Source organism: Leptodactylus fuscus, chromosome 5 (assembly GCF_031893055.1).
Source record: "Leptodactylus fuscus isolate aLepFus1 chromosome 5, aLepFus1.hap2, whole genome shotgun sequence".
Classification (NCBI taxonomy): Eukaryota; Metazoa; Chordata; class Amphibia; order Anura; family Leptodactylidae; genus Leptodactylus; species Leptodactylus fuscus.
Genome location: NC_134269.1, coordinates 182150687 through 182176320, shown reverse-complemented (window position 1 = coordinate 182176320; position 25634 = coordinate 182150687). Strand labels below are relative to the sequence as shown.

At 42.8% G+C, this 25634-nt stretch overlaps 1 protein-coding gene across 1 annotated transcript in view; it reads left to right on the top strand.

Moving 5' to 3' along the window:
* Positions 1-25634, top strand: part of LOC142203800 (electrogenic sodium bicarbonate cotransporter 1-like) — a 99471-nt gene that overhangs the window by 33314 nt on the left and 40523 nt on the right. Inside the window, exons 9-12 of the mRNA XM_075274849.1 lie at positions 7712-7886; positions 8351-8484; positions 23347-23618; positions 25253-25299. Coding sequence (XP_075130950.1) covers positions 7712-7886; positions 8351-8484; positions 23347-23618; positions 25253-25299 — 628 coding nt within the window. The remainder of the gene's footprint in view (positions 1-7711; positions 7887-8350; positions 8485-23346; positions 23619-25252; positions 25300-25634) is intronic.

Sequence of the window (25634 nt, the reverse complement as noted above, 5' to 3'; positions counted from 1 at the left end):
AGGCCAAAAGCCTGTACTAGCAGTACCATATAGGCCCAAAGCCTTATGGTAGCAGTAGCAGCCTGTTGCCATACAGGCCCAAAGTCTGTGCTAGCAGTAACAGGCTATTACTACTACCACAGGCTTTGGGCCTATATGGTAATATTCCAGACCATGTGACATCTGGGACATTACCATATACAGTCCTATGAAAAAGTTTGGGCACCCCTATTAATCTTAATCATTTTTAGTTCTAAATATTTTGGTGTTTGCAGCAGCCATTTCAGTTTGATATATCTAATAACTGATGGACACAGTAATATTTCAGGATTGAAATGAGGTTTATTGTACTAACAGAAAATGTGCAATATGCATTAAACCAAAATTTGACTGGTGCAAAAGTATGGGCACCCTTATCATTTTATTGATTTGAATACTCCTAACTACTTTTTACTGACTTACTGAAGCACAAAATTGGTTTTGTAACCTCACTGAGCTTTGAATTTCATAGCCAGGTGTATCCAATCATGAGAAAAGGTATTTAAGGTGGCCAATTGCAAGTTGTTCTACTATTTGAATCTCCTCTGAAGAGTGGCATCATGGGCTACTCAAAACAGCTCTCAAATGATCTGAAAACAAAGATTGTCCAACATAGTTGTTCAGGGGAAGGATACAAAAAGTTGTCTCAGAGATTTAACTTGTCAGTTTCCACTGTGAGGAACATAGTAAGGAAATGGAAGACCACAGGGACAGTTCTTGTTAAGCCCAGAAGTGGCAGGCCAAGAAAAATATCAGAAAGGCAGAGAAGAAGAATGGTGAGAACAGTCAAGGACAATCCACAGACCACCTCCAAAGAGCTGCAGCATCATCTTGCTGCAGATGGTGTCACTGTGCATCGGTCAACTATACAGCGCACTTTGCACAAATAGAAGCTGTATGGGAGAGTGATGAGAAAGAAGCCGTTTCTGCACGTACGCCACAAATAGAGTTGCCTGAGGTATGAAAAAGCACATTTGGACAAGGCAGCTTCATTTTGGAAACAAAAATTGAGTTGTTTGGTTATAAAAAAAAGGCGTTATGCATGGCGTCCAAAAAGAAACAGCATTCCAAGAAAAACACATGCTACCCACTGTAAAATTTGGTGGAGGTTCCATCATGCTTTGGGGCTGTGTGGCCAATGCCGGCATCGGGAATCTTGTTAAAGTTGAGGGTCGCATGGATTCCACTCAGTATCAGCAGATTCTTGAGAATAATGTTCAAGAATCAGTGACGAAGTTGAAGTTACGCCGGGGATGGATATTTCAGCAAGACAATGATCCAAAACACCGCTCCAAATCCTCAGGCATTCATGCAGAGGAACAATTACAATGTTCTGGAATGGCCATCCCAGTCCCCAGACCTGAATATCATTGAACATCTGTGGGATGATTTGAAGCGGGCTGTCCATGCTCGGCGACCATCTAACTTAACTGAACTTGAATTGTTTGTCCAAAATACCTTTATCCAGGATCCAGGAACTGATTAAAAGCTACAGGAAGCGACTAGAGGCTGTTATCTTTGCAAAAGGAGGATGTACTAAATATTAATGTCACTTTTCTGTTGAGGTGCCCATACTTTTGCACCGGTCAAATTTTGGTTTAATGCATATTGCGCATTTTCTGTTAGTACAATAAACCTCATTTCAATCCTGAAATATTACTGTGTCCATCAGTTATTAGATATATCAAACTGAAATGGCTGTTGCAAATATCAAAATATTTAGAACTAAAAATGATTAAGATTAATAGGGGTGCCCAAACTTTTTCATAGGACTGTAGGTCCAAAGCCGGCTAGGATTAACATTGGATCCCGGAGAGGTGAGTATAACTGTTTATTATTTTCTCTCACCTCCCCTGGGGCTCCGATTATTATACTCGGGGATCTGAAAAGACCGCCAAGTATAATAATAACAGCAGTGGGATCACGGCCTGGGCTCAGTCCTACTCACTGCCGGCCTCTGCGGCCTATAGTATAAGGTGAAGCGGGGGTCGGCAGTGAGCAGGCCCGACGAGGTTGGTAAATAGGCTGATACCTACTGGGAATACTCCAGCAGGTAGCGGCCTATTATAAAACAAACAAACAAACATTAAGTTCTCATACTTACCGACCTCGCGCTGCTGCTCCCGCTCCCGCCGCGGCTCCTCTTTTCCCAGTGCTGCTCCTCTTCTCCTCGCAGTACACTGCGTCTCAGTGTAGGCGGCGTGATGACCCCGCCTGCGCTGAGATGCAGTAAGATGTCATCGACACATGCCGGGTGCAGGCCTGACCCCCGAGTATAATAATCGGAGCCCCTGGGGAGGTGAGAGAAAATAATAAACAGTTTTACTCACCTCTCCGGGATCCGATGTTAATCCTAGCCGGCTTCGGGCCTATATGGTAATAATCCAGACGTCGCGTGGTCTGAGATATTACCATATAGGCCCAAAGCCTGTGGTAGTAGTAATAGCCTGTTACTGCTAGTACAGGCTTGGGCCTGTATGGCAACAGGCTGCTACTGCTACCATAAGGCTTTGGGCCTGTATGATAATGCCCCAGCACAGGCTTTGGGCCTGTATGGCAGCAGGCTGCTACTGCTACCATAAGGATTTGGGCCTGCATGATAATGCCCCAGACGACTGGGGCATTATCATACAGGCCCAAAGCCTTATGGTAGCAGTAGCAGCCTGTTGCCATACAGGCCCAAAGCCTGTGCTAGCAGTAACAGGCTATTACTACTACCACAGGCTTTGGGCCTATATGGTAATATCCCAGACCACGTGACATCTGAGATATTACCAAATAGGCCTGAAGCAGGCAAGGATTAACATGAGCACAAACAGAATGTCAAGCATTTTCCCCCCTCGGCTTATACTCAAGTCAATAAGTTTTCCCCATTTTTTGTGGTAAAAATAGGGGGTCGGCTTATATTCAGGTCGAGTATATGCGGTAATTAATAATGGAACAATTTATAATTGTAATAAGGGGAATGAAGGAGGTAACTGTCTAGAGTTATTAAAAATGTTGAAAGGAGTCTATTAGTAGATTTGGAAATAAGGGGAAGAGTGTTATGGGCATGCATTAACTTGCATGGGCTTTGGTCTCAGCTCTAGATTCCTGGGTAAAGCACTTTCCTCTTCATTTTCATATGAATAGCATGATGATTTTCATGAAAACGGGCTCCAAAGCAGGTGCAACACGGTGGCTCAGTGGTTAGCACTGCAGCCTTGCAGCGCTGGAGTCCTCGGTTTGAATCCCGCCAGGAACAATATCTGCAAAGAGTTTGTATGTTCTCCCAGTGTTTGCATGGATTTCCTCCCATTCTACTGATAGGGAAAAAAAAAGTACATTGTGATCCCTATATGGGGTACACAATCTACAAAAAAAAAAACAGTGGGCTCCAAAGCTGAGCAACAAAGACATATTTGGAAACTGTGGAATCACATCTACAAGATACTGTGATTAGGTTTATAACTAATTTACCACTGACAGACTCCCTTTAGGCTGCATGTACCAGTTGTGGGATTCAGGGCTCGTTCACATCTGCGCCCGGTGTCTGTTCATTCAGGCTTCCATTTCCTGCACAAAACTGAGCGAAACCGTTTTTTTTAAATCGGACATGCAATACTCTGTGTCCGATTTTTTAAAATGATTAAGATTAATAGGGGTGCCCAAACTTTTTCATAGGACTGTAGGTCCAAAGCCGGCTAGGATTAACATTGGATCCCGGAGAGGTGAGTATAACTGTTTATTATTTTCTCTCACCTCCCCTGGGGCTCCGATTATTATACTCGGGGATCTGAAAAGACCGCCAAGTATAATAATAACAGCAGTGGGATCACGGCCTGGGCTCAGTCCTACTCACTGCCGGCCTCTGCGGCCTATAGTATAAGGTGAAGCGGGGGTCGGCAGTGAGCAGGCCCGACGAGGTTGGTAAATAGGCTGATACCTACTGGGAATACTCCAGCAGGTAGCGGCCTATTATAAAACAAACAAACAAACATTAAGTTCTCATACTTACCGACCTCGCGCTGCTGCTCCCGCTCCCACCGCGGCTCCTCTTTTCCCAGTGCTGCTCCTCTTCTCCTCGCAGTACACTGCGTCTCAGTGTAGGCGGCGTGATGACCCCGCCTGCGCTGAGATGCAGTAAGATGTCATCGACACATGCCGGGTGCAGGCCTGACCCCCGAGTATAATAATCGGAGCCCCTGGGGAGGTGAGAGAAAATAATAAACAGTTTTACTCACCTCTCCGGGATCCGATGTTAATCCTAGCCGGCTTCGGGCCTATATGGTAATAATCCAGACGTCGCGTGGTCTGAGATATTACCATATAGGCCCAAAGCCTGTGGTAGTAGTAATAGCCTGTTACTGCTAGTACAGGCTTGGGCCTGTATGGCAACAGGCTGCTACTGCTACCATAAGGCTTTGGGCCTGTATGATAATGCCCCAGCACAGGCTTTGGGCCTGTATGGCAGCAGGCTGCTACTGCTACCATAAGGATTTGGGCCTGCATGATAATGCCCCAGACGACTGGGGCATTATCATACAGGCCCAAAGCCTTATGGTAGCAGTAGCAGCCTGTTGCCATACAGGCCCAAAGCCTGTGCTAGCAGTAACAGGCTATTACTACTACCACAGGCTTTGGGCCTATATGGTAATATCCCAGACCACGTGACATCTGAGATATTACCAAATAGGCCTGAAGCAGGCAAGGATTAACATGAGCACAAACAGAATGTCAAGCATTTTCCCCCCTCGGCTTATACTCAAGTCAATAAGTTTTCCCCATTTTTTGTGGTAAAAATAGGGGGTCGGCTTATATTCAGGTCGAGTATATGCGGTAATTAATAATGGAACAATTTATAATTGTAATAAGGGGAATGAAGGAGGTAACTGTCTAGAGTTATTAAAAATGTTGAAAGGAGTCTATTAGTAGATTTGGAAATAAGGGGAAGAGTGTTATGGGCATGCATTAACTTGCATGGGCTTTGGTCTCAGCTCTAGATTCCTGGGTAAAGCACTTTCCTCTTCATTTTCATATGAATAGCATGATGATTTTCATGAAAACGGGCTCCAAAGCAGGTGCAACACGGTGGCTCAGTGGTTAGCACTGCAGCCTTGCAGCGCTGGAGTCCTCGGTTTGAATCCCGCCAGGAACAATATCTGCAAAGAGTTTGTATGTTCTCCCAGTGTTTGCATGGATTTCCTCCCATTCTACTGATAGGGAAAAAAAAAGTACATTGTGATCCCTATATGGGGTACACAATCTACAAAAAAAAAAAACAGTGGGCTCCAAAGCTGAGCAACAAAGACATATTTGGAAACTGTGGAATCACATCTACAAGATACTGTGATTAGGTTTATAACTAATTTACCACTGACAGACTCCCTTTAGGCTGCATGTACCAGTTGTGGGATTCAGGGCTCGTTCACATCTGCGCCCGGTGTCTGTTCATTCAGGCTTCCATTTCCTGCACAAAACTGAGCGAAACCGTTTTTTTTAAATCGGACATGCAATACTCTGTGTCCGATTTTTTAAAATGATTAAGATTAATAGGGGTGCCCAAACTTTTTCATAGGACTGTAGGTCCAAAGCCGGCTAGGATTAACATTGGATCCCGGAGAGGTGAGTATAACTGTTTATTATTTTCTCTCACCTCCCCTGGGGCTCCGATTATTATACTCGGGGATCTGAAAAGACCGCCAAGTATAATAATAACAGCAGTGGGATCACGGCCTGGGCTCAGTCCTACTCACTGCCGGCCTCTGCGGCCTATAGTATAAGGTGAAGCGGGGGTCGGCAGTGAGCAGGCCCGACGAGGTTGGTAAATAGGCTGATACCTACTGGGAATACTCCAGCAGGTAGCGGCCTATTATAAAACAAACAAACAAACATTAAGTTCTCATACTTACCGACCTCGCGCTGCTGCTCCCGCTCCCACCGCGGCTCCTCTTTTCCCAGTGCTGCTCCTCTTCTCCTCGCAGTACACTGCGTCTCAGTGTAGGCGGCGTGATGACCCCGCCTGCGCTGAGATGCAGTAAGATGTCATCGACACATGCCGGGTGCAGGCCTGACCCCCGAGTATAATAATCGGAGCCCCTGGGGAGGTGAGAGAAAATAATAAACAGTTTTACTCACCTCTCCGGGATCCGATGTTAATCCTAGCCGGCTTCGGGCCTATATGGTAATAATCCAGACGTCGCGTGGTCTGAGATATTACCATATAGGCCCAAAGCCTGTGGTAGTAGTAATAGCCTGTTACTGCTAGTACAGGCTTGGGCCTGTATGGCAACAGGCTGCTACTGCTACCATAAGGCTTTGGGCCTGTATGATAATGCCCCAGCACAGGCTTTGGGCCTGTATGGCAGCAGGCTGCTACTGCTACCATAAGGATTTGGGCCTGCATGATAATGCCCCAGACGACTGGGGCATTATCATACAGGCCCAAAGCCTTATGGTAGCAGTAGCAGCCTGTTGCCATACAGGCCCAAAGCCTGTGCTAGCAGTAACAGGCTATTACTACTACCACAGGCTTTGGGCCTATATGGTAATATCCCAGACCACGTGACATCTGAGATATTACCAAATAGGCCTGAAGCAGGCAAGGATTAACATGAGCACAAACAGAATGTCAAGCATTTTCCCCCCTCGGCTTATACTCAAGTCAATAAGTTTTCCCCATTTTTTGTGGTAAAAATAGGGGGTCGGCTTATATTCAGGTCGAGTATATGCGGTAATTAATAATGGAACAATTTATAATTGTAATAAGGGGAATGAAGGAGGTAACTGTCTAGAGTTATTAAAAATGTTGAAAGGAGTCTATTAGTAGATTTGGAAATAAGGGGAAGAGTGTTATGGGCATGCATTAACTTGCATGGGCTTTGGTCTCAGCTCTAGATTCCTGGGTAAAGCACTTTCCTCTTCATTTTCATATGAATAGCATGATGATTTTCATGAAAACGGGCTCCAAAGCAGGTGCAACACGGTGGCTCAGTGGTTAGCACTGCAGCCTTGCAGCGCTGGAGTCCTCGGTTTGAATCCCGCCAGGAACAATATCTGCAAAGAGTTTGTATGTTCTCCCAGTGTTTGCATGGATTTCCTCCCATTCTACTGATAGGGAAAAAAAAAGTACATTGTGATCCCTATATGGGGTACACAATCTACAAAAAAAAAAACAGTGGGCTCCAAAGCTGAGCAACAAAGACATATTTGGAAACTGTGGAATCACATCTACAAGATACTGTGATTAGGTTTATAACTAATTTACCACTGACAGACTCCCTTTAGGCTGCATGTACCAGTTGTGGGATTCAGGGCTCGTTCACATCTGCGCCCGGTGTCTGTTCATTCAGGCTTCCATTTCCTGCACAAAACTGAGCGAAACCGTTTTTTTTAAATCGGACATGCAATACTCTGTGTCCGATTTTTTAAAAAACGGTTTCACGGCGGAGCACATAAAACGCTCACCGGCGCTCACAGCCTGTCCAGGTCTGACAGCTTTCCGTCTTCTGCATGCAGAAGATGTAAAGCTGAGAATGAACTCCGGGCGCTATTGTGAACCTAGTGTCACCAGAATCTTTTAACCTTTGTTATTTTCTTGACGGAAATTCTTCCATATTTTCATTGTCTGTCACTTTAGCTTGCAATTTTGTTTATATATGTGGAATATGTTTTGCTACAGAGACTGCAGTGCTTATTTTATTTTGTCATTAAGGTTTTTCGGTGGACTTTGTAAAGATGTACAAAGAAAGGCGCCATGGTATTGGAGTGATTTTTATGATGCTCTCAATCTTCAGTGCTTTGCATCGATTTTATTTATCTATTTAGCAACTGCAACAAATGCTATCACTTTTGGTGGTATGCTGGGAGATGCAACAGATAACATGCAGGTATTTAACAATCATATTCTATGATCTTATTTTTTTGTATGCCTTTATAGCATATATAGGAAAACCATGTGTCTGCTATGGGCTATGTTATGGGATGTGGTGGCTTCTACTTACCCATCACATAGTTGTAACATTTGCCTATGGTTCAATGTTGCTTGTAGTTCAATGTATGCAGATTTGATTTTTTAAAACTCTCATCTATCTATCTATCTATCTATCTATCTATCTATCTAATTATATATCCTAACTGGATAAATGAATAGGCACCTAGAGATGAGCGAATAGTATTCGAAACGGCCGTTTCGAATACCTCACTCCATAGGAATGAATGGGCGCAGCTGGCGCCAGCGTCCGACCGCTTAAAGGCAGAAAGGAGGCATTATTGGGGGTTGCAACTAGAAGGCGATGTTGTTTGTATATCAGCATTTAATGTTTGCATTCAATATTTTTTTTTTCTTTTTCAGGGGGTACTTGAAAATTTTCTAGGCACAGCAATTTGTGGTGGATTTTTTTGTTTATTTTCTGGACAGCCACTAACAATTCTAAGCAGCACTGGACCTGTGCTTGTGTTTGAGAGACTTTTATACAGTTTTAGCAAGTAGGTGAATTTATTTGCATGAAAATGAAGTTCAGTATGGAAGTATCATGTTATAGACAGGAGTAACTGCAGATTGATATTTACTACTGGTATAGTCTCAAAAGGCTATTGCCAAAAAATGCAGAAACTGACAGATAACAGAGAGTATTAGAACAAGCTACCTAAATCTCACACTGTGCTAGGAGATGGAGTTTAAGATTGCCCAGACATCTTCACTAGAGGTGGGCGAATCGAAGCTGACAAAGTGGAATTCGCCAAAATTTGATTCATGTCTAATCTGGATTTCCTCATGCTTCGTGGTAACAAATCACATTTTTTCTAAAATGACTGCTGCACATGTTAGGACTTGGAGCAAGGAACTCTGGGAACTCGGGATCAACCACAATGCCATGTGTGCAGCCAATCAGCAGCCAGCCTGTGATGTCACAACCCTATAAATAGCCTACAACATTTTAGGTTCAAGCATTTATCATTGTACTTAGTACAGGGAAAGATGTCAGCAAGAGCTAGGGAGAGTGGTAGAAAACACATGAAAACTGATATTTTGCTCATTGGAAATTCAGGGAAAGGATGGGGAAGAATTTATACACAGTATTGAAGCAGAACAGGGTTCATTTGGCATGTTACAATACTACTACAAGTCGCTACACTGACTGCCATTATAATAATGCCTGGCAAAATTACAGGCCTTTTTGCCATTCATTAGTGGGCAAAAAAAAAAGGATTATTCATTATTCTCTGCAGTTATCTGTTATAATGTCCTTTATTGGCATTTATTAGTGTGTGTGTGTGTGGGGGGGGAAAGATAAGTGGCTTATTCACCATTGTATGTTGAAGGGAGAAAATTATAGGCCTTTTTGATCTTATATTAACCCCTTAAGGACAGGCCATTTTTCGGTTTTGCATTTTCGTTTTTCCCTCCCCACATTTCAAGAGCATTTCAGAGTCACATGATGGCTTATTGTTTGCGGGACAAATTGTACTTTGTAATGGCACAGTTCAATATGCTGTGCAATGTACTAGGAAGCTGGAAAAAATTCAGAATGAGGTGCAATTGGAGAAAAAAAATCATTTGCGCCAATTTCATATGGGTTTAATTTTTACAGTGTTGTAATGGCATGTTACCTGTATTCAGCATGTCAGTATAAACACGGCGATACAAAATTTATACAGCATTTGAAATGTTTTGATACCTCTTTAAAAAATGAAAAACTTTGAAAACTATGTAAAAAAATTGTGTTGCCATGTTGTGACACCTGTAACTTTTTCATATTTAGATATATGGAGCCGGGTATGGCGTCTTTTTATGCGTGACAAGATGATGTTTTTATTGATACTATTTGGGGAAAGATCTGATGGTTTGATCACTTTTTATTAAATTTTTTTATTGGAGGAAAAGTGTTGAAAAAAAAATGCTATTTGGCTACCATATTTTGATTTTTTTCACCACTATGCCTTTCACAATACGGGATAAATATAATAGTTCAGACATTTTGGAGTGCGGGGATACCTAAGGTGTTTATTTTTACTTTTGTTTATTTAGTTTTATATCTGTTCTAGGGAAAGGGGGGGTGATTTGAACTTTTTTTTTTAAACACTTTTAAAAACTTTTTTTTCATCTTTTATTTTTATGATCTGACCCCCTAGAGACCTTGAAACCTAGGGAGTCTGATTGCTCTTACTATTCACTGCAATACTACTATAATAGATATATATTAACCCCTTCCCGCCGATGGCATTTTTTATGTTTGTTTTTGACTCCCCTCCTTTTAAACCCCATAACTTTTTTATTTCTTCACTCCCAGAGCCATATCTGTTGTTAATTTTTGTGGGACAATTTTTTCTTCATGATTCCACTATTAATTATACTGTATAATGTACTGGGAAGCTGGAAAAAAAATTCAGAATGGGGTGGATTTGAAGAAAAAATGCATTTCTTACAGGCTTCGGTTTTACAGAGTTCACTGTGCAGCCAAAATGACATGTCCCCTGTATTCTGTGTTTCGGTACGATTCCAAGGATACAAAATTTATATGGTTTTATTTATATTTTAACCCCTTAAAAAAATCCAAAACTGTATAAGAAATTTTTTTTTTCTAAAAGTCGCCATATTCTGACAGCCATAACTTTTTTATACATCCGTGTACGGGGATGCATAGGGCATTTTTTTTTTACGGGGCTGGGTGTACTTCTTAGTTCTACCATATTGCTTTGATCACTTTTTATTCAAATTTTTATCAGATTCAAAACAGTGAAAAAACAGCAATTTGGCACTTTTGACTATTTTTCCCGCTACAGTGTTTACCATACAGGAAAAATATTTTTATAGAATTGTAGAGCGGGTGATTTTGGACACGGGAATAGCTAACATGTATGTGTTTCATACATGGTGATTTGAATGTTTAATACTTTTAAAAAAAAAATTTATATTTTTTTTTAACTTTTTTAAAAATTTTTTTGCATTTATTAGACCCCCTAGGGGTCTTAAACCCCAGGGGGTCTGATCACTAATGGAATGCATTACAATGCTAATGCATTGCAATTCATTGCAAAATACTGGCACTTCTATTTCAGGCTATGTAGCATAGCCTGCAATAGAAGCAATGTAATGACAAGCTGGGGAGCCTTCATAAGGCTCCCGGCTGTCATAGTAACGTGACGTCGGCGCCGGAGCTTACCAAGAAAATAGCGGCGGCACACGCTGCTGGGAAAATGGCGCCTCAGTCATCTTTGACCAAGGTGCCGGAAGAGTTAATGTCTCCGATTGGTCCCCGGACCGATCGGAGACCTTAGCGCCAATTATCTACTGTGTAAAGCAGTAGACACCCGGTGGCTATGACGGCTGCCCAGCTCCCGGGCGGCCACCATAGTTACACACCCGGCATGCGCCGTACTAGTACGGCAGATGTCGGGAAAGGGTTAAAACATCACTTTTATTGATACTTCTTTAAAATGAAAAAATACAAAACAAACAGGTCACTTTTCTAGTCACTCAAAAAAATAGGATGTAATTCATCCCACTTATTAGCAAAGATGACATGCTCGAGTATAATATACAGGGCCAGGGGACTAATCCATCGATGTACAAGTAGGGACCATATATGTAAAGCAAGGATTCGCTCACTATCCTAGTACTAAGCCCTACCTCCCTTGACCATAAATAAGCATGTCAAAAACACCCAGCTGTGATGTTGTTATAAGTATGTTCTGTATGTTCTGTTCTGCTTACTTATTCTGCTTTGTCTGCCTAGCAACAGTGAGGTAGTAATGGAGGAGGAGCTGAGCTTAGGGGGAGGAATTGTTAGACAGGGAGCCATGATGGAAGCATGGAATAAAGTGTTCTGATCTACAAGAGTAACCATCTCATAGTGGAGTTATTCCAGAAGACCTGCATCCTCACTACAACACTACAATTGGCGACGAGGATTAAGAATCATCAGCTAAAGGTATTTCACTGCTACAGAAAACTGTTTGCAAGACTGCAATCCTAGCACCAGCCATGGCCTGCTTACCCTCCTTTGCTGTATTTGATGTGCACCAGCCCCAAGCAAACTTAGCAGCATGCTGGAATAAATGGCTGAAACGCTTTGAGATATTCCTGCAAGCAATGAACATTACTGATAATGCAAGAAAGAAAGCCATGTTATTACACTATGCAGGGGAGCAAGTCTATGATATCTTCACAACTCTGCCCAATACAGGGGAGGACAGTGACTATGATCTAAGCAAAGCAGCACTAACTAAGCATTTCTCTCCATACATAAATGCAGCTTTTGAAATTTTCAAGTTTAGACAGTCAAAACAGTCAGCAACAGAAACCATTGATGAATATCATGTCCGCTTAAGACAACTTGCAGCTTACTGTGAATTTGCAGATATAGACAAGGAAATTCTGATGCAAATCATACAAGGTTGTGTGTCATCTAAGTTAAGGAGACAAGCACTCAGAGATCCCACCATGACTTTAACAAAGCTACTGGACATTGCACGTATTCATGATGCAGCAGAGAATCAAGCTAAACTTATAGAGAACACAGACTATATACCAGAGCAGCCATCTTCTGTAGCAAAGCTCACTCAGAAGCCACATGTGCCTCACACACAGGCTGCAACCTGCTACAACTGTGCAGGTCCTTATCCTCATCAGAAACCATGCCCAGCAAAGGGAGTAACTTGTCATAACTGTGGGAAACAAAATCACTTTGCAAAAGTCTGCAGATCAAAATCACAATCTTCTCTCTCTGCTAAACAAGCCTTGCCACAGAAAGTTCAGGCAGTGCAGTCAGTGTCCCCTGCGGATGAGCCCAGTAACACCTACTTATTCTCAGTGACTGAGGGGTCTCGCAATGTGCATGCAATGTCTAATCCCAAACAAGTCATCTTAATACATGGCAATCCGGTGGAGACACTGGTAGATACAGGGGCGTCTGTCAATGTTATTAGTCATGCCACTTATAGCCAGCTAAAGAACAAACCTGCTTTGCAATGTACTAACCTGAAGATATATCCTTATGGTTCAGCTACTGCATTACCCCTATGTGGCAAATTTCAGGCATTACTAACGGCTGATGGGAAATCCATCACGGACACTTTCTATGTAGTGGAGTGTTCTGCAGACACTCTTCTCAGCTGCAATAGTGCGGTATCTCTGGGCCTAGTGAAACTGGCAAACAGCGTAACACACTCTTCTATCCAAAATGTTATGCAGAAATATCCTCAACTCTTTCAAGGCATAGGAAAGCTGAAAGACTTTCAAGTGAAATTACACATTGACCAGTCAGTCCAGCCGTCAGTTCAACCTCACAGGCGCATCCCATTCCATGTCCGCAAGCTAGTGGAGAAAGAGCTACAAGACCTTGAGACAGATGATGTTATTGAACGTGTCGAGGGCCCAACTCCCTGGGTCTCACCAATTGTTGTTGCGCCTAAACCTAAGCAGCCTGGTAAAATCAGGTTATGTGTGGATATGCGACATGCCAATCGAGCCATTCAAAGAGAAAGGCACATTACGCCTACCATTGATGATATTCTCACAGATCTAAATGGTGCAAAAGTATTCTCAAAAATTGATCTAAAATCTGGTTATCATCAGCTTGAATTGCATCCAGACTCCAGATATATCACAACTTTTAGCACTCATGTCGGTCTAAGAAGGTTCAAGAGGCTGAATTTTGGCATTTCATCGGCTGCAGAAATCTTTCAGAATGTTATCAGGCAGGTTCTTTCAGGAATACCTGGAGTCCTCAATGTTAGTGATGACATCCTTATCTTTGGCACAACCCAAGAGGAACATGACAATCACCTAGAACAAGTCTTTCAGAGACTGCAAACCTGCAATTTAACTGTTAATCCATCAAAATGCGAGTTCAACAAGACGTCATTGAATTTTTTTGGCTACATTTTTTCTGAAAATGGTGTTTCTGCAGACCCTGAGAAAGTAGCAGCCATAACCTCTGCTAGCCAGCCACAAAATGTCTCAGATGTTCGAAGTTTTCTTGGTCTGGTCACATACTGTGGACGATTCATACCTGATCTGGCTACTGTTTCTGAACCCCTACGACAACTCACTAAAAAGGATACTCCTTGGTCATGGACAGTTGAACATCAATCAGCATTTGACACACTAAAGTCCAGTCTTTCTAGTGACACGGTCATGGCCTATTTTGACCCACTAAAGTCTACTGAGCTCATTGTGGATGCCAGTCCTGTAGGCCTTGGTGCAATTTTAACTCAGGTGTCCAAAACTGGCAGTATCTCCACAGTCTCCTATGCGAGCAAGGCTTTAACAGAAACGGAACAGCGCTATTCTCAAACTGAGAGGGAAGCTCTCGCAGTTGTATGGGGATGCCTTCATTTTCATCTTTACCTCTTTGGTTGTCCATTCACAGTGGTCAGTGATCATAAACCACTCATTCCAATCTTCAATAAACATTCATCAAAGCCACCCCCACGACTTGAACGCTGGCTACTCCGCCTGCAGAACTATCGCTTTCACTTGAGATATGAGGCAGGAGCTGGGAACCCTGCAGACTATTTTTCAAGACACCCTTCACCACAGTCTACCAAAGATGACTTGCCTGCCACTGTCTTAGCTGAGGAGCATGTAAATTTCATTGTTACACACTCTGTGCCAAGAGCAATGACCCTCGAAGAAATTAAACATGCGGTGGATTCTGATCCCCAACTTCAGTTGGTAATTGACACTGTTCGGTCTAAGAACTGGAACTCTTTTCTAGCTGAGACTCGTCTTCAACCGCAGGGCCAAACAGCATATTTACAGGCCTTCTTTAATTTCTGTATCTGACTCAAACATACTACTACGTGACAACCGCCTGGTCATTCCTCAGAAACTTCAGAGTAGAGTGATCGATCTGGCCCATGAGGCCCATCAAGGTATAGTCAAAACAAAGCAATTACTTAGGGAGAAAGTATAGTTTCCTGGACTAGATAAACAAGTGGAAGCACTTATTGCCACATGTATACCTTGCCAAGCAACTACGGTGGACCATAGCCGAGCACCAGTACAAATGACACCTCTGCCAGACAATCCATGGACTGCTGTGAGTGTTGATTTCTGCACTTTGCCAGATCATTCCTATTTACTGGTTGTCATAGATGATTTTTCTAGGTTTCCAGTCATTGAACCCGTTTCCACCACCTCTGCAAGAGCTGTCATACCAACACTGGACAAAATCTTCTCTGCATATGGCATACCTGAAACAGTGAAGACTGACAATGGGCCACCTTTCAATAGTGCAGATTTTCAGTCTTTTGCAACTTATCTTGGTTTTAACCACAGGAAAATAACTCCTTACTGGCCTCAAGCCAATGGTGAAGTGGAGCGCTTCATGCAATCAATCAACAAAACTCTTCAGATTGCTACCATGGAACACAAGGATTTGCAGCAAGAATTGTACAGATTCCTTAGACAGTACAGAGCCACCCCACACTCTACTACAGGAACTCCGCCAGCGACTGCGCTTTTCGGCAGGCCTTTGCGCATTAAGCTTCCAAACATCCCAGTAGTTCACGTCCAGACTCCATTGGTCCTCAATGATTCCCTTGCCAAAGGCAGGATGAAAAGATATGCAGATAAGAGAAGTTGTTGCTTCAAACAGCTGGATGTGGGAGACTGGGTCCTCGTTAAAAGGCTGAGACCCAGTGACAAGTTATCATCCCCTTATCATCCAGAACCCTTTCAAGTCACACACGTCAAAGGTACCATGGTTACTGCTCAACGCCAGGGTCATCAAGTGACACGAAATGTCTCCCATTTTAAAAAGCTTTGTGACTTCAACCCAGGAGCAAGTGCAGAGGAGACAGATGATGAGGAAATTTCACCAGGTACAACTGGTTCAGCAACACCAACAAGAGATACCGAAAATTCACAGACTGTTTCTGATAACGAGATGTCTCAACGCTACCCGACAAGGATGAGTCGAAGGCCACCAACGCACCTCAGGGACTATGTTCTGCAGTAAAATTTTCTTTTCAGTTCGGACCTTTTATTTATTGTTCATTTATAATGTTTGCATTTTATTTTATTTTTTTTTATAAGAAGGGGAGAGATGTGATGTTGTTATAAGTATGTTCTGTATGTTCTGTTCTGCTTACTTATTCTGCTTTGTCTGCCTAGCAACAGTGAGGTAGTAATGGAGGAGGAGCTGAGCTTAGGGGGAGGAATTGTTAGACAGGGAGCCATGATGGAAGCATGGAATAAAGTGTTCTGATCTACAAGAGTAACCATCTCATAGTGGAGTTATTCCAGAAGACCTGCATCCTCACTACAACACTACACCAGCATCAGTCAAAATTGAAGTAATGGTTAGGCTACTTGGTGGCTCAGTGGTTAGCACTGCAGCCTTGCAGCAGCTGGAGGCCTGGTGTTCAAATCCCGCCAAGGACAAAAAAAAAAACCATCCGCAAGGAGTTTGTATGTTCTCCCTGTGTTTGCATGGATTTCCATCTCATATTCCAAAGGAATAGGGAAAAATGTACATTGTGAGCTCTACGTGGGGCTCACAATCTACATTTAAAAATAAAAATAAAAAACTTAAGTAGTGGTTCACAGTGACATGGATATATAGAGTATATCCTAATGACCTCACCCGAGGCTACTGGCCTAACGCCAAACCAATGGGGTCTGGTAACCGGGATATTTCTCTGTGAGCCACAAACGCCTAATTTCCAAGTGGTGGACTCTGAACCTTTATGATAACTGATGGCTTGTGCTGAGCCGAGGTGGAGCATCCAAAGCCATCATTTCTTTGCCAAAAAGGCAGTACCAGCCCTACAAAATATGTAGAACAGAAGGTGGGCCAGTCCTTGAGCCTGTTGGTGTCTGCCTAAGTGCATAGCAGCACCAACCTGTGTAGCTATAACTACAGTCAAGGACAATATATGTCCTTTACGGTTCACTGGCCCAGACACACCAGCAACTTGGCCAGGTGACGCTGCGCCACGTTCTGCATACAGGAACCTAGTTAGTAACAGTTCATAGCAGACTTCAAATATCCCTCCTCAGCTGCGTCCAAGTATTGCTCCCTTATGTGCCACATTTTCCCCCACAAATTCCCCACTATATGCAACTGACCAGCATGCCCAAGAAAAGGGGCGTGGGGCCCAACGGGCCTCGCTGCACTGCACATGGTTCGTGCAAGGATGGGGGGTTCGTGGACGAAGTAGCGGGTACAGCTAATTATATATGTATATATTTTATTTATTTTTTGATATAAAAGGCTTAACTTTCTCCTTTCTGCCAAAGATTAGGTATCTTAAATATTCTCACTCAAAGGGATAATAAATGTATGATGCACAGAATGCCAGTTTACAAGGGAAATCAAAAAGACGTTCAAAGAAGTTTATTCTGCCCTATCATCAGCCACCTTGGCTTTTGGGTCCAATAGCAGCTGCAACCACTGTCAACCCTATAGACACATCAATGTATATTTATCTACATGGTGGTTCAGTGGTTAGCACTGTGCAGTTTCAGACTTTGCAGTGCAAGGGTTTCCTCCTAATGCTCCATTTTTCTCCCACATGCCAAAAAATATACTGATAAGTAAACTGGCTTCCCGTAAAACAATTTACCCTAGTTGGGGATGAACGCCTATACAGTATCCTTTATCTCCCCTGCGCTTTGAGTCCTTTGTATAAGACAAGTGCAGTACAAATTTTTGTAATTGTCATCAATGTTCTCAGATCCCCCTGTTTATAACTAATCTACATTTTTATGTGACAAATGTTAATCAAGTTTTTTGATTAGATGTTATCATAATAACAAAACATACATCTTTATAATATAGGATTATACTGTGTGTGTATATATATATATGTATATATATATATATATATATATATATATATATATAGTGGGGAATCGCTCAGGTAGATGCTTGTAGCAGTACATGAAACAGGAACACAGACACTGGATTGCACACAAGTTTAGGCTTTATTTACTTGTAGCGCATACACTGCCTTTGCAGAGGCACAGAATAAACAAAACAAAACCCTTCTCGGCTGAGAAAACTAACTTAAAGGGGTTGTCCCATCACAAGGATCCTATCTATACTGCTTGTTAATGTGGATGTAAGACTTTTCCTAAATACATTGCTTCAGCAAAACTGCTTTGTTTGTCCACTATATTACTTTATTCAATTCTTTGTGGCCACAGCCCTGACTTAGCTGCTCATGAGTCAAGTGATGTATCTGCTGCTCTCAGGGGGGAGGGAGGAGGGGCTAAGTGCAGGGAGCGAGCCTGTGTATCTAGCTATTCCTGTGTCTACACCACGTGACCTAGGTTCCTGTTAGCAGATAGAGGAGAGGAGCTGTTTTCATTTCTTCTGTTCTCCCAGTTATCAGGCTAGCTAATTCAGTTATGTTCATTATGGCAGAGACAGGCAGTCTCTGTATGTAACATAGAATGGGGTTGCTGCTGCCTGTACTTCATAGTCCAATATGGGTGGGCGGAGCTACATGCTAATTTGGGGGCGGAGCTAAACGGCAGGTTGCCTGTGAAACCCCGCCCACCAAATGATGTAAGAAACCAGGAAGAAAGAAGATTTTATAGCAGTAAATACTGGTGAGTATGCGACGTGAGAATACCCCTTTAAACGCAAGGAAACTTTTCCCTGACTAAACAGGAGACTGGCTACCAGTCTCCCACCATGGCAACAACAACAGGTGGCACAGTACCTGCTTTGGAGGTCAGGTCTGGACAGATCAACTCTGTCAGTGGTGGTGCCACACTGCTAGACTATTATCAGGCCTTGATTAGTCAGCTGACCTCGCTGGTGTGGGTCTCACCATACACCCTTTAAGTGCCTGGCTGGAATATACCTGTCTTCCCAGACCACACCCATCACTCTTTCACTAATATATATATATATATATATATATATATATATATATATATATATACTAGTAGTTACCCGCAACTTCGTCTGCGGGTTGGCGGTGGCGCTGAACCGCTTATATGTGTTGTCCCCCCATCTCTGCTCCCAGCTTCTTTTCCCCCATCTCTGCGTGCAGCCTCTTGTCCTCCCATCTCTGCATGCAGCTTCTTGACCCCCCATCTCTGCCCCCAGCTTCTTGTCCCCCCATGTCTGCATGCAGCTTCTTGACCCCCCATGTCTGACCCCAGCTTCATGTCCCCTCCATCTCTGCCTCCAGCTTCTTGTCCCCCCATCTCTGACCCCAGCTTCTTGTCCCCCCATCTGTGACCGCAGCTTCATGCCCCTCTATCTCTGCCTCCAGCTTCTTGTCTCCCCATCTCTGCCTCCAGCTTCATGTCCCCCCATGTCTGCCTTCAGCTTCATGTCCCCCCATGTCTGCCTCCAGCTTCATGTCCCCCCATGTCTGCCTTCAGCTTCATGTCCCCCCATCTCTGCCCCCAGCTTCTTGTCCCCCCCACCTGTGACCCCAGCTTCATGTCCCCCCATGTCTGACCCCAGCTTCATGTCCCCTCCATCTCTGCCTGCAGCTTCATCTCCCCCCCTACATCGGCCCCCCGTGTAGTAGCATTCACCTTGGCCACGCTCCCCCGACGCTGGTCTCTCTGCTTGCTCGCTACATATAGTTGTTGTGCTGCTGCTGCCGCCTGTGTCCTATATGTAGCAGAGCGATTCCTCGGCTGGCAGGTTGCTATGACAGCCGGGCCTCGCTCTGCTACATACAGGACACAGGCAGCAGCACAACAACTATATGCAGCGAGCAGAGAGAGCAGCGTCGGGGGAGCGTGGCCAAGGTGAGTCCAAATACACTGGGGCCGATGTAGGGGGGAGATGAAGCTGTGGACACCGCCCTGGGGACACCCTCTCCCCCCGGGACAACCCCTCCCCCCGGGAAACCCCCCCCCTCCCCCGGGACACCTGTGGTGGCGTGATCGGCTGCCAGCATGCAGGACTCCTTTTTGATCAGGTGGATGCGCAGCTGGTTTGTGGTGCTCTAGCTCCGCCCCCTGAAGTCGCCTGTGCCAATGTGAGCACGCCATATGACGTTGTGATGTCATCTAAGGTCCTGCTGCCTAAACAGAGTGGGAATTCAGTGGTTGCAGCTGCCAAACGTGACTATATAGGGTGATAGTGAGGCGCCCTGTAACCCTTACCACACCCGGGGTTCCGCCTGAGTCACCGCTGCAGGGCGCGCGACGGGCTACAGCACGGGTGGCGTCTGCAGCTCTCAGCTGCCGGCTTGCAGGACGCCATTTTCTTCATGGCGATACGCGGCCAGCTTGTGCCTCTCCAGCTCTGCCCCCTGCAGTCGCCTGGGCCAATGGGAGCACGCCGTATGTGGTCGTGACGTCATCTCAGGTCCTGCTGCCTACACTGACTGTAAATTCGGTGCTCGCGGTGACCAAACGTGGCTATATACGGTGATTGTGAGGCGCCTATTGTCTATTCCTGGTGCCATTCTAGGTATGTGCGAAATTTGAGTGAAATGTGTTTGGCCGTTGCAGCGTCATTGTGGAACAAACATCCAAACACACATACTTTCACATTTATAATATTAGTAATATATATGTATATATATATATATATATATATATATATATATATATATATATACTATTAAAATATATTAGCACTTATACATACTTAAATAGCTACTGAATCATGAAAACTTGTTTTCTAACGTTTTCAAAAAACATCTTTTTTGTTAAGTCTATAACTCCACATGTGTTAATTCATAGTTTTGATGCCTTCAGTGTGAATCTACAATTATCATAGTCATGAAAATACAAAAAACTCTTTGAATGAGAGGGTGTGTCCAAACTTTTGGTCTGTACTGTACCTGAGCAGGAAGCTGTCCCCTGCAAAGAAAAACTACACCATTGTAGAGAATGAATGTTTGGATATTAAGTGGGCACTGGATGCCCTGAGGTATTACCTCCTGGGCAGAAAATTTAAATTGATCACTGACCATGCCCCCCTCACATGGATTAAAATAAATAAGGACAGAAATGCTAGGGTTACCCAATGTTTCCTGTCCTTGCAAAATTTTTGTTTCAGTGTGGAGTATAGACTCGGGAAATTATTGGGAAATGCTGATGCCCTGTCAAGAATTCATTGTAGGGTGGTCTGTACTGTATATAGAGAGGTAATCTGAATATTAGAAAGCTCCTGTGTAGCTCCAGCACCAGAGAAAATCTGTGTGTGCCTCTATCTACTTCTGCTCCCTCTTTAACAGTCTCCATAGACTACAATAGACATGTATAATCCAAGTTTGCAGGACTTCTCGGGATGGATACAGCAGGTATTTTCACAGTGAAACTCAGTATATCAAAGGGAGGGGGTCTGGGAAACTGGTAAGAACAGAAAGAATCATTTTCCTCTGATAAAAATATATATAGAGAGAGGGACAGAGTTTCTTTTAATCTTCTGTGCTATTGATTTATGCAAAGTTAGTTGAAAAGTTAGTGTTAGTGTATATATATATATATATATATATATATATATATATATATACAGTGCCTACAAGTAGTATTCAACCCCCTGCAGATTTAGCAGGTTTACACATTCGGAATTAACTTGGCATTGTGACATTTGGACTGTAGATCAGCCTGGAAGTGTGAAATGCACTGCAGCAAAAAAGAATGTTATTTCTTTGTTTAATTTTTTTTTTAATTGTGAAAAGTTTATTCAGAGGGTCATTTATTATTCAACCCCTCAAACCACCAGAATTCTGTTTGGTTCCCCTAAAGTATTAAGAAGTTGTTCAGGCACAGAACAATGAGCTTCACATGTTTGGATTAATTATCTCTTTTTCCAGCCTTTTCTGACTATTTAAGACCCTCCCCAAACTTGTGAAGAGCACTCATACATGGTCAACATGGGAAAGACAAAGGAGCATTCCAAGGCCATCAGAGACAAGACCGTGGAGGGTCACAAGGCTGGCAAGGGGTACAAAACCCTTTCCAAGGAGTTGGGCCTACCTGTCTCCACTGTTGGGAGCATCATCCGGAAGTGGAAGGCTTATGGAACTACTGTTAGCTTTCCACGGCCTGGACAGCCTTTGAAAGTTTCCTCCCGCGCCGAGGCCAGGCTTGTCCGAAGAGTCAAGGCTAACCCAAGGACAACAAGGAAGGAGCTCCCGGAAGATCTCATGGCAGTGGGGACATTGGTTTCAGTCAATACCATAAGTAACGTACTCCACCGCAATGGTCTCCGTTCCAGACAAGCCCGTAAGGTACCTTTACTTTCAAAGCGTCATGATAAGGCTTGTCTACAGTTTGCTCATGATCACTTGGAGGACTCTGAGACAGACTGGTTCAAGGTTCTCTGGTCTGATGAGACCAAGATCGAGATCTTTGGTGCCAACCACACACGTGACATTTGGAGACTGGATGGCACAGCATACGACCCCAAGAATACCATCCCTACAGTCAAGCATGGTGGTGGCAGCATCATGTTGTGGGGCTGCTTCTCAGCCAAGGGGCCTGGCCATCTGGTCCGCATCCATGGGAAGATGGATAGCACAGCCTACCTGGAGATTTTGGCCAAGAACCTCCGTCCCTCCATCAAGGATCTTAAGATGGGTCGTCATTTCATCTTCCAACAAGACAACGACCCAAAGCACACAGCCAAGAAAACCAAGGCCTGGTTCAAGAAGGAAAAAAATCAAGGTGTTGCAGTGGCCTAGTCAGTCTCCTGACCTTAACCCAATTGAAAACTTGTGGAAGGAGCTCAAGATTAAAGTCCACATGAGACACCCAAAGAACCTAGATAACTTGGAGAAGATCTGCATGGAGGAGTGGGCCAAGATAACTCCAGAGACCTGTGCCGGCCTGATCAGGTCTTATAAAAGACAATTATTAGTTGTAATTGCAAACAAGGGTTATTCCACAAAATATTAAACCTAGGGGTTGAATAATAATTGACCCACACTTTTATGTTTAAAATTTATTAAAATTTAACTTAGCAACATAACTTTTTGGTTTGTAAGATTTATGCATCTGTTAATAAATCCTGCTCGTGTTTGAAGTTTGAAGGCTCTAACTTATTTGCATCTTATCAAACCTGCTAAATCGGCAGGGGGTTGAATACTACTTGTAGGCACTGTATATATATATATATATATATATATATATATATATATATATACAGTATATATAATACTTTTCATCATTGACAGGTGAATGAGGTACTATGAGGTATTTTTTTTTTTTTGTTTTTTTTTTAGTAACCTAATGATTGGATCACTACATTTATTGGTTGTATTGGTTGTAGAGTATATAATGGTGTAAAGGTGTGACAAGATAGATAGATAGATAGATAGATAGATAGATAGATAGATAGATAGATAGATAGATAGATATTCGTGTGTATATCCATTAAAATTACCATGTCTTATATTTTTTTCCAGAGACTACAACTTTGAATATTTGGAATTTAGACTATGGATTGGACTTTGGGTAGCATTTTATTGCATAGTATTGGTGGCTACCAATGCAGCTTACTTAGTTCAATACTTCACTCGCTTTACAGAAGAAAGCTTTTGTGCATTAATAAGCTGTATCTTCATTTATGATGCTGTGAAAAAGATGTTAAACCTAGCTGATCACTTTCCAGTTAATTGGAGATATAATATAGATAATATAACCCAGTACAATTGTATGTGCAGTTTACATGAAGTGGGTAAGTACAAATATGTTTTTTTTTTATTATCGTCATCTTCATATACCAGTTTCATATGTGCTGTTATACTACTTTCCAGCAAATGTCTGACCTGATGGTCACAGAGGAGAGTAAAAGCTCACATATTTTGATATTTGCCTACCTAATCATATATAGATTATAGAATAAAAATATATACAATAAGAAAGTGAAACAGGTTAGAAAAAAATGTGCTTTAGTGTCCTATTAACAAACTGTATCACAGGTCACTGTGTCGCTGTGTTCATGAGATTCTCTGATGACTATGTCAGTAAATGGGAATGTGTTCCTATCAAGACAACAAAGGACACTTTAAGGCCAAGGCCCCATGGCCCGGAAACGTTGTGGGAAATATCACAGCGTTTTATAGTATCTGCAAAATGGATGGGATGGATGCCCATTTTGCGGTTCAAACCACAGAGCAGACACGCTCTCATTTCCAAAACCGGCATGGTTTTGGAAATCGCAGCATGTTAATTATATGTATGGAAACACCGGCAGTTTTCCCGTAGATGTAATGGTAAAAGAAAGTCCACAGAGGAAAACTATGTGAACTTTCAGTTCAAAGTACTGCGAGAAGAACCGCAATGCATTCCTGCCGCGGTTTTTCTCACAGCACTTTAGTGCAGCGTGTCATCCCGTGGGTTTCTTAAAGGGGGCTCTATCAGCAAAATCATGCTGCTAGAGCCCCACATATGCGTGAATAGCCTTTAAAAAGGCTATTCAAACACCGTAAAAGTTATATTAAACTACTCCCCAGTTTTAAAATAAAACCCTAAAAAAGAATGTTATCTACTAGCATTTAGGGTGCTCCGTCTTCTTCTTCCACGCCTCTTCTTCCTCCGATGTCCTCGGGTCCCGTCCGCCTCCGGCGCTCGCGGACTGACACTGATAAAAAAATATGGCCTGGGTGCCTGCGCAGTAGCCGTAGTAGAAGCCGCATGCTACTGCGCAGGCGCCCAGGCCATTTTTTTATATCAGTGTCAGTTCGTGAACGCCGGAGGAGGGCGGGACCGGAGGACATCGGAGGAAGAAGAGGCGTGGATGAAGAAGAAGACACACCCTGAATGCCCGCCCACAGTGCACGATCCATAAATAGATAACATTCTTTTTTAGGGTTTTATTTTAAAACGGGGGGTAGTTTAATATAACATTTACGGTGCCTGAATAGCCTTTTTAAAGGCTATTCACGCATATGTGGGGCTCTATCAACATGATTTTGCTAATAGAGCCCCTTTAATATCAATATGAACACATATGTACATATGCAACATAGTGTATACATAGACATTACAAATTTTGAACATATATCACAAGACTTATATTGAACCTATCACTGAACAGTACTTTAACTCTTTCCAGAATGGCAATCATGAAAATCATTAATAGTTTTAGCTTTAAACTTGCTATGATTATTATTATTATTATTATTATTATTATTATTATTATTATTATTCATTTATATAGCACCATTAATTCCATGGTGCTTTACATGAAGCTTTACATATGCAACACTAATACATTTTATACCTTTATAATGATTTAAAACCTGTATTGGAGCATATATGATGTATCACTGGAATTTATCTTTTTTTTTTGCTGTTCTTTTATTGCAGGAAATGAATCTTCAAGCAATGGAACATTGTATGATTCTTATTTTTTGGTAGGTTTTTTGATTTGTTTCTGCTTTTCATTAGACATGACTCTTCGTCCTCATAGGGCACTAATGCCATGGGAGCAATTATCATTTCTTACATAGATCAAGCGTAAGGAAGGTCGGACGACCGAAATGTCCCATTACCAATTGATCTATCTTTCTACTTTGCACATACAGTATATGCCTTTATGTACATGGTACATCAATTTTTGTTGTATCTACAATAAAAGACTTTGTGTTTCACTGCAAAATTAGAGTGTGCAGCAGAATTTTCTTTTTGGATGTCGAGAGGGTCGGAGGACCCTATTTTTTCTTGCACCTCCATTTCTACACAGGAGTGT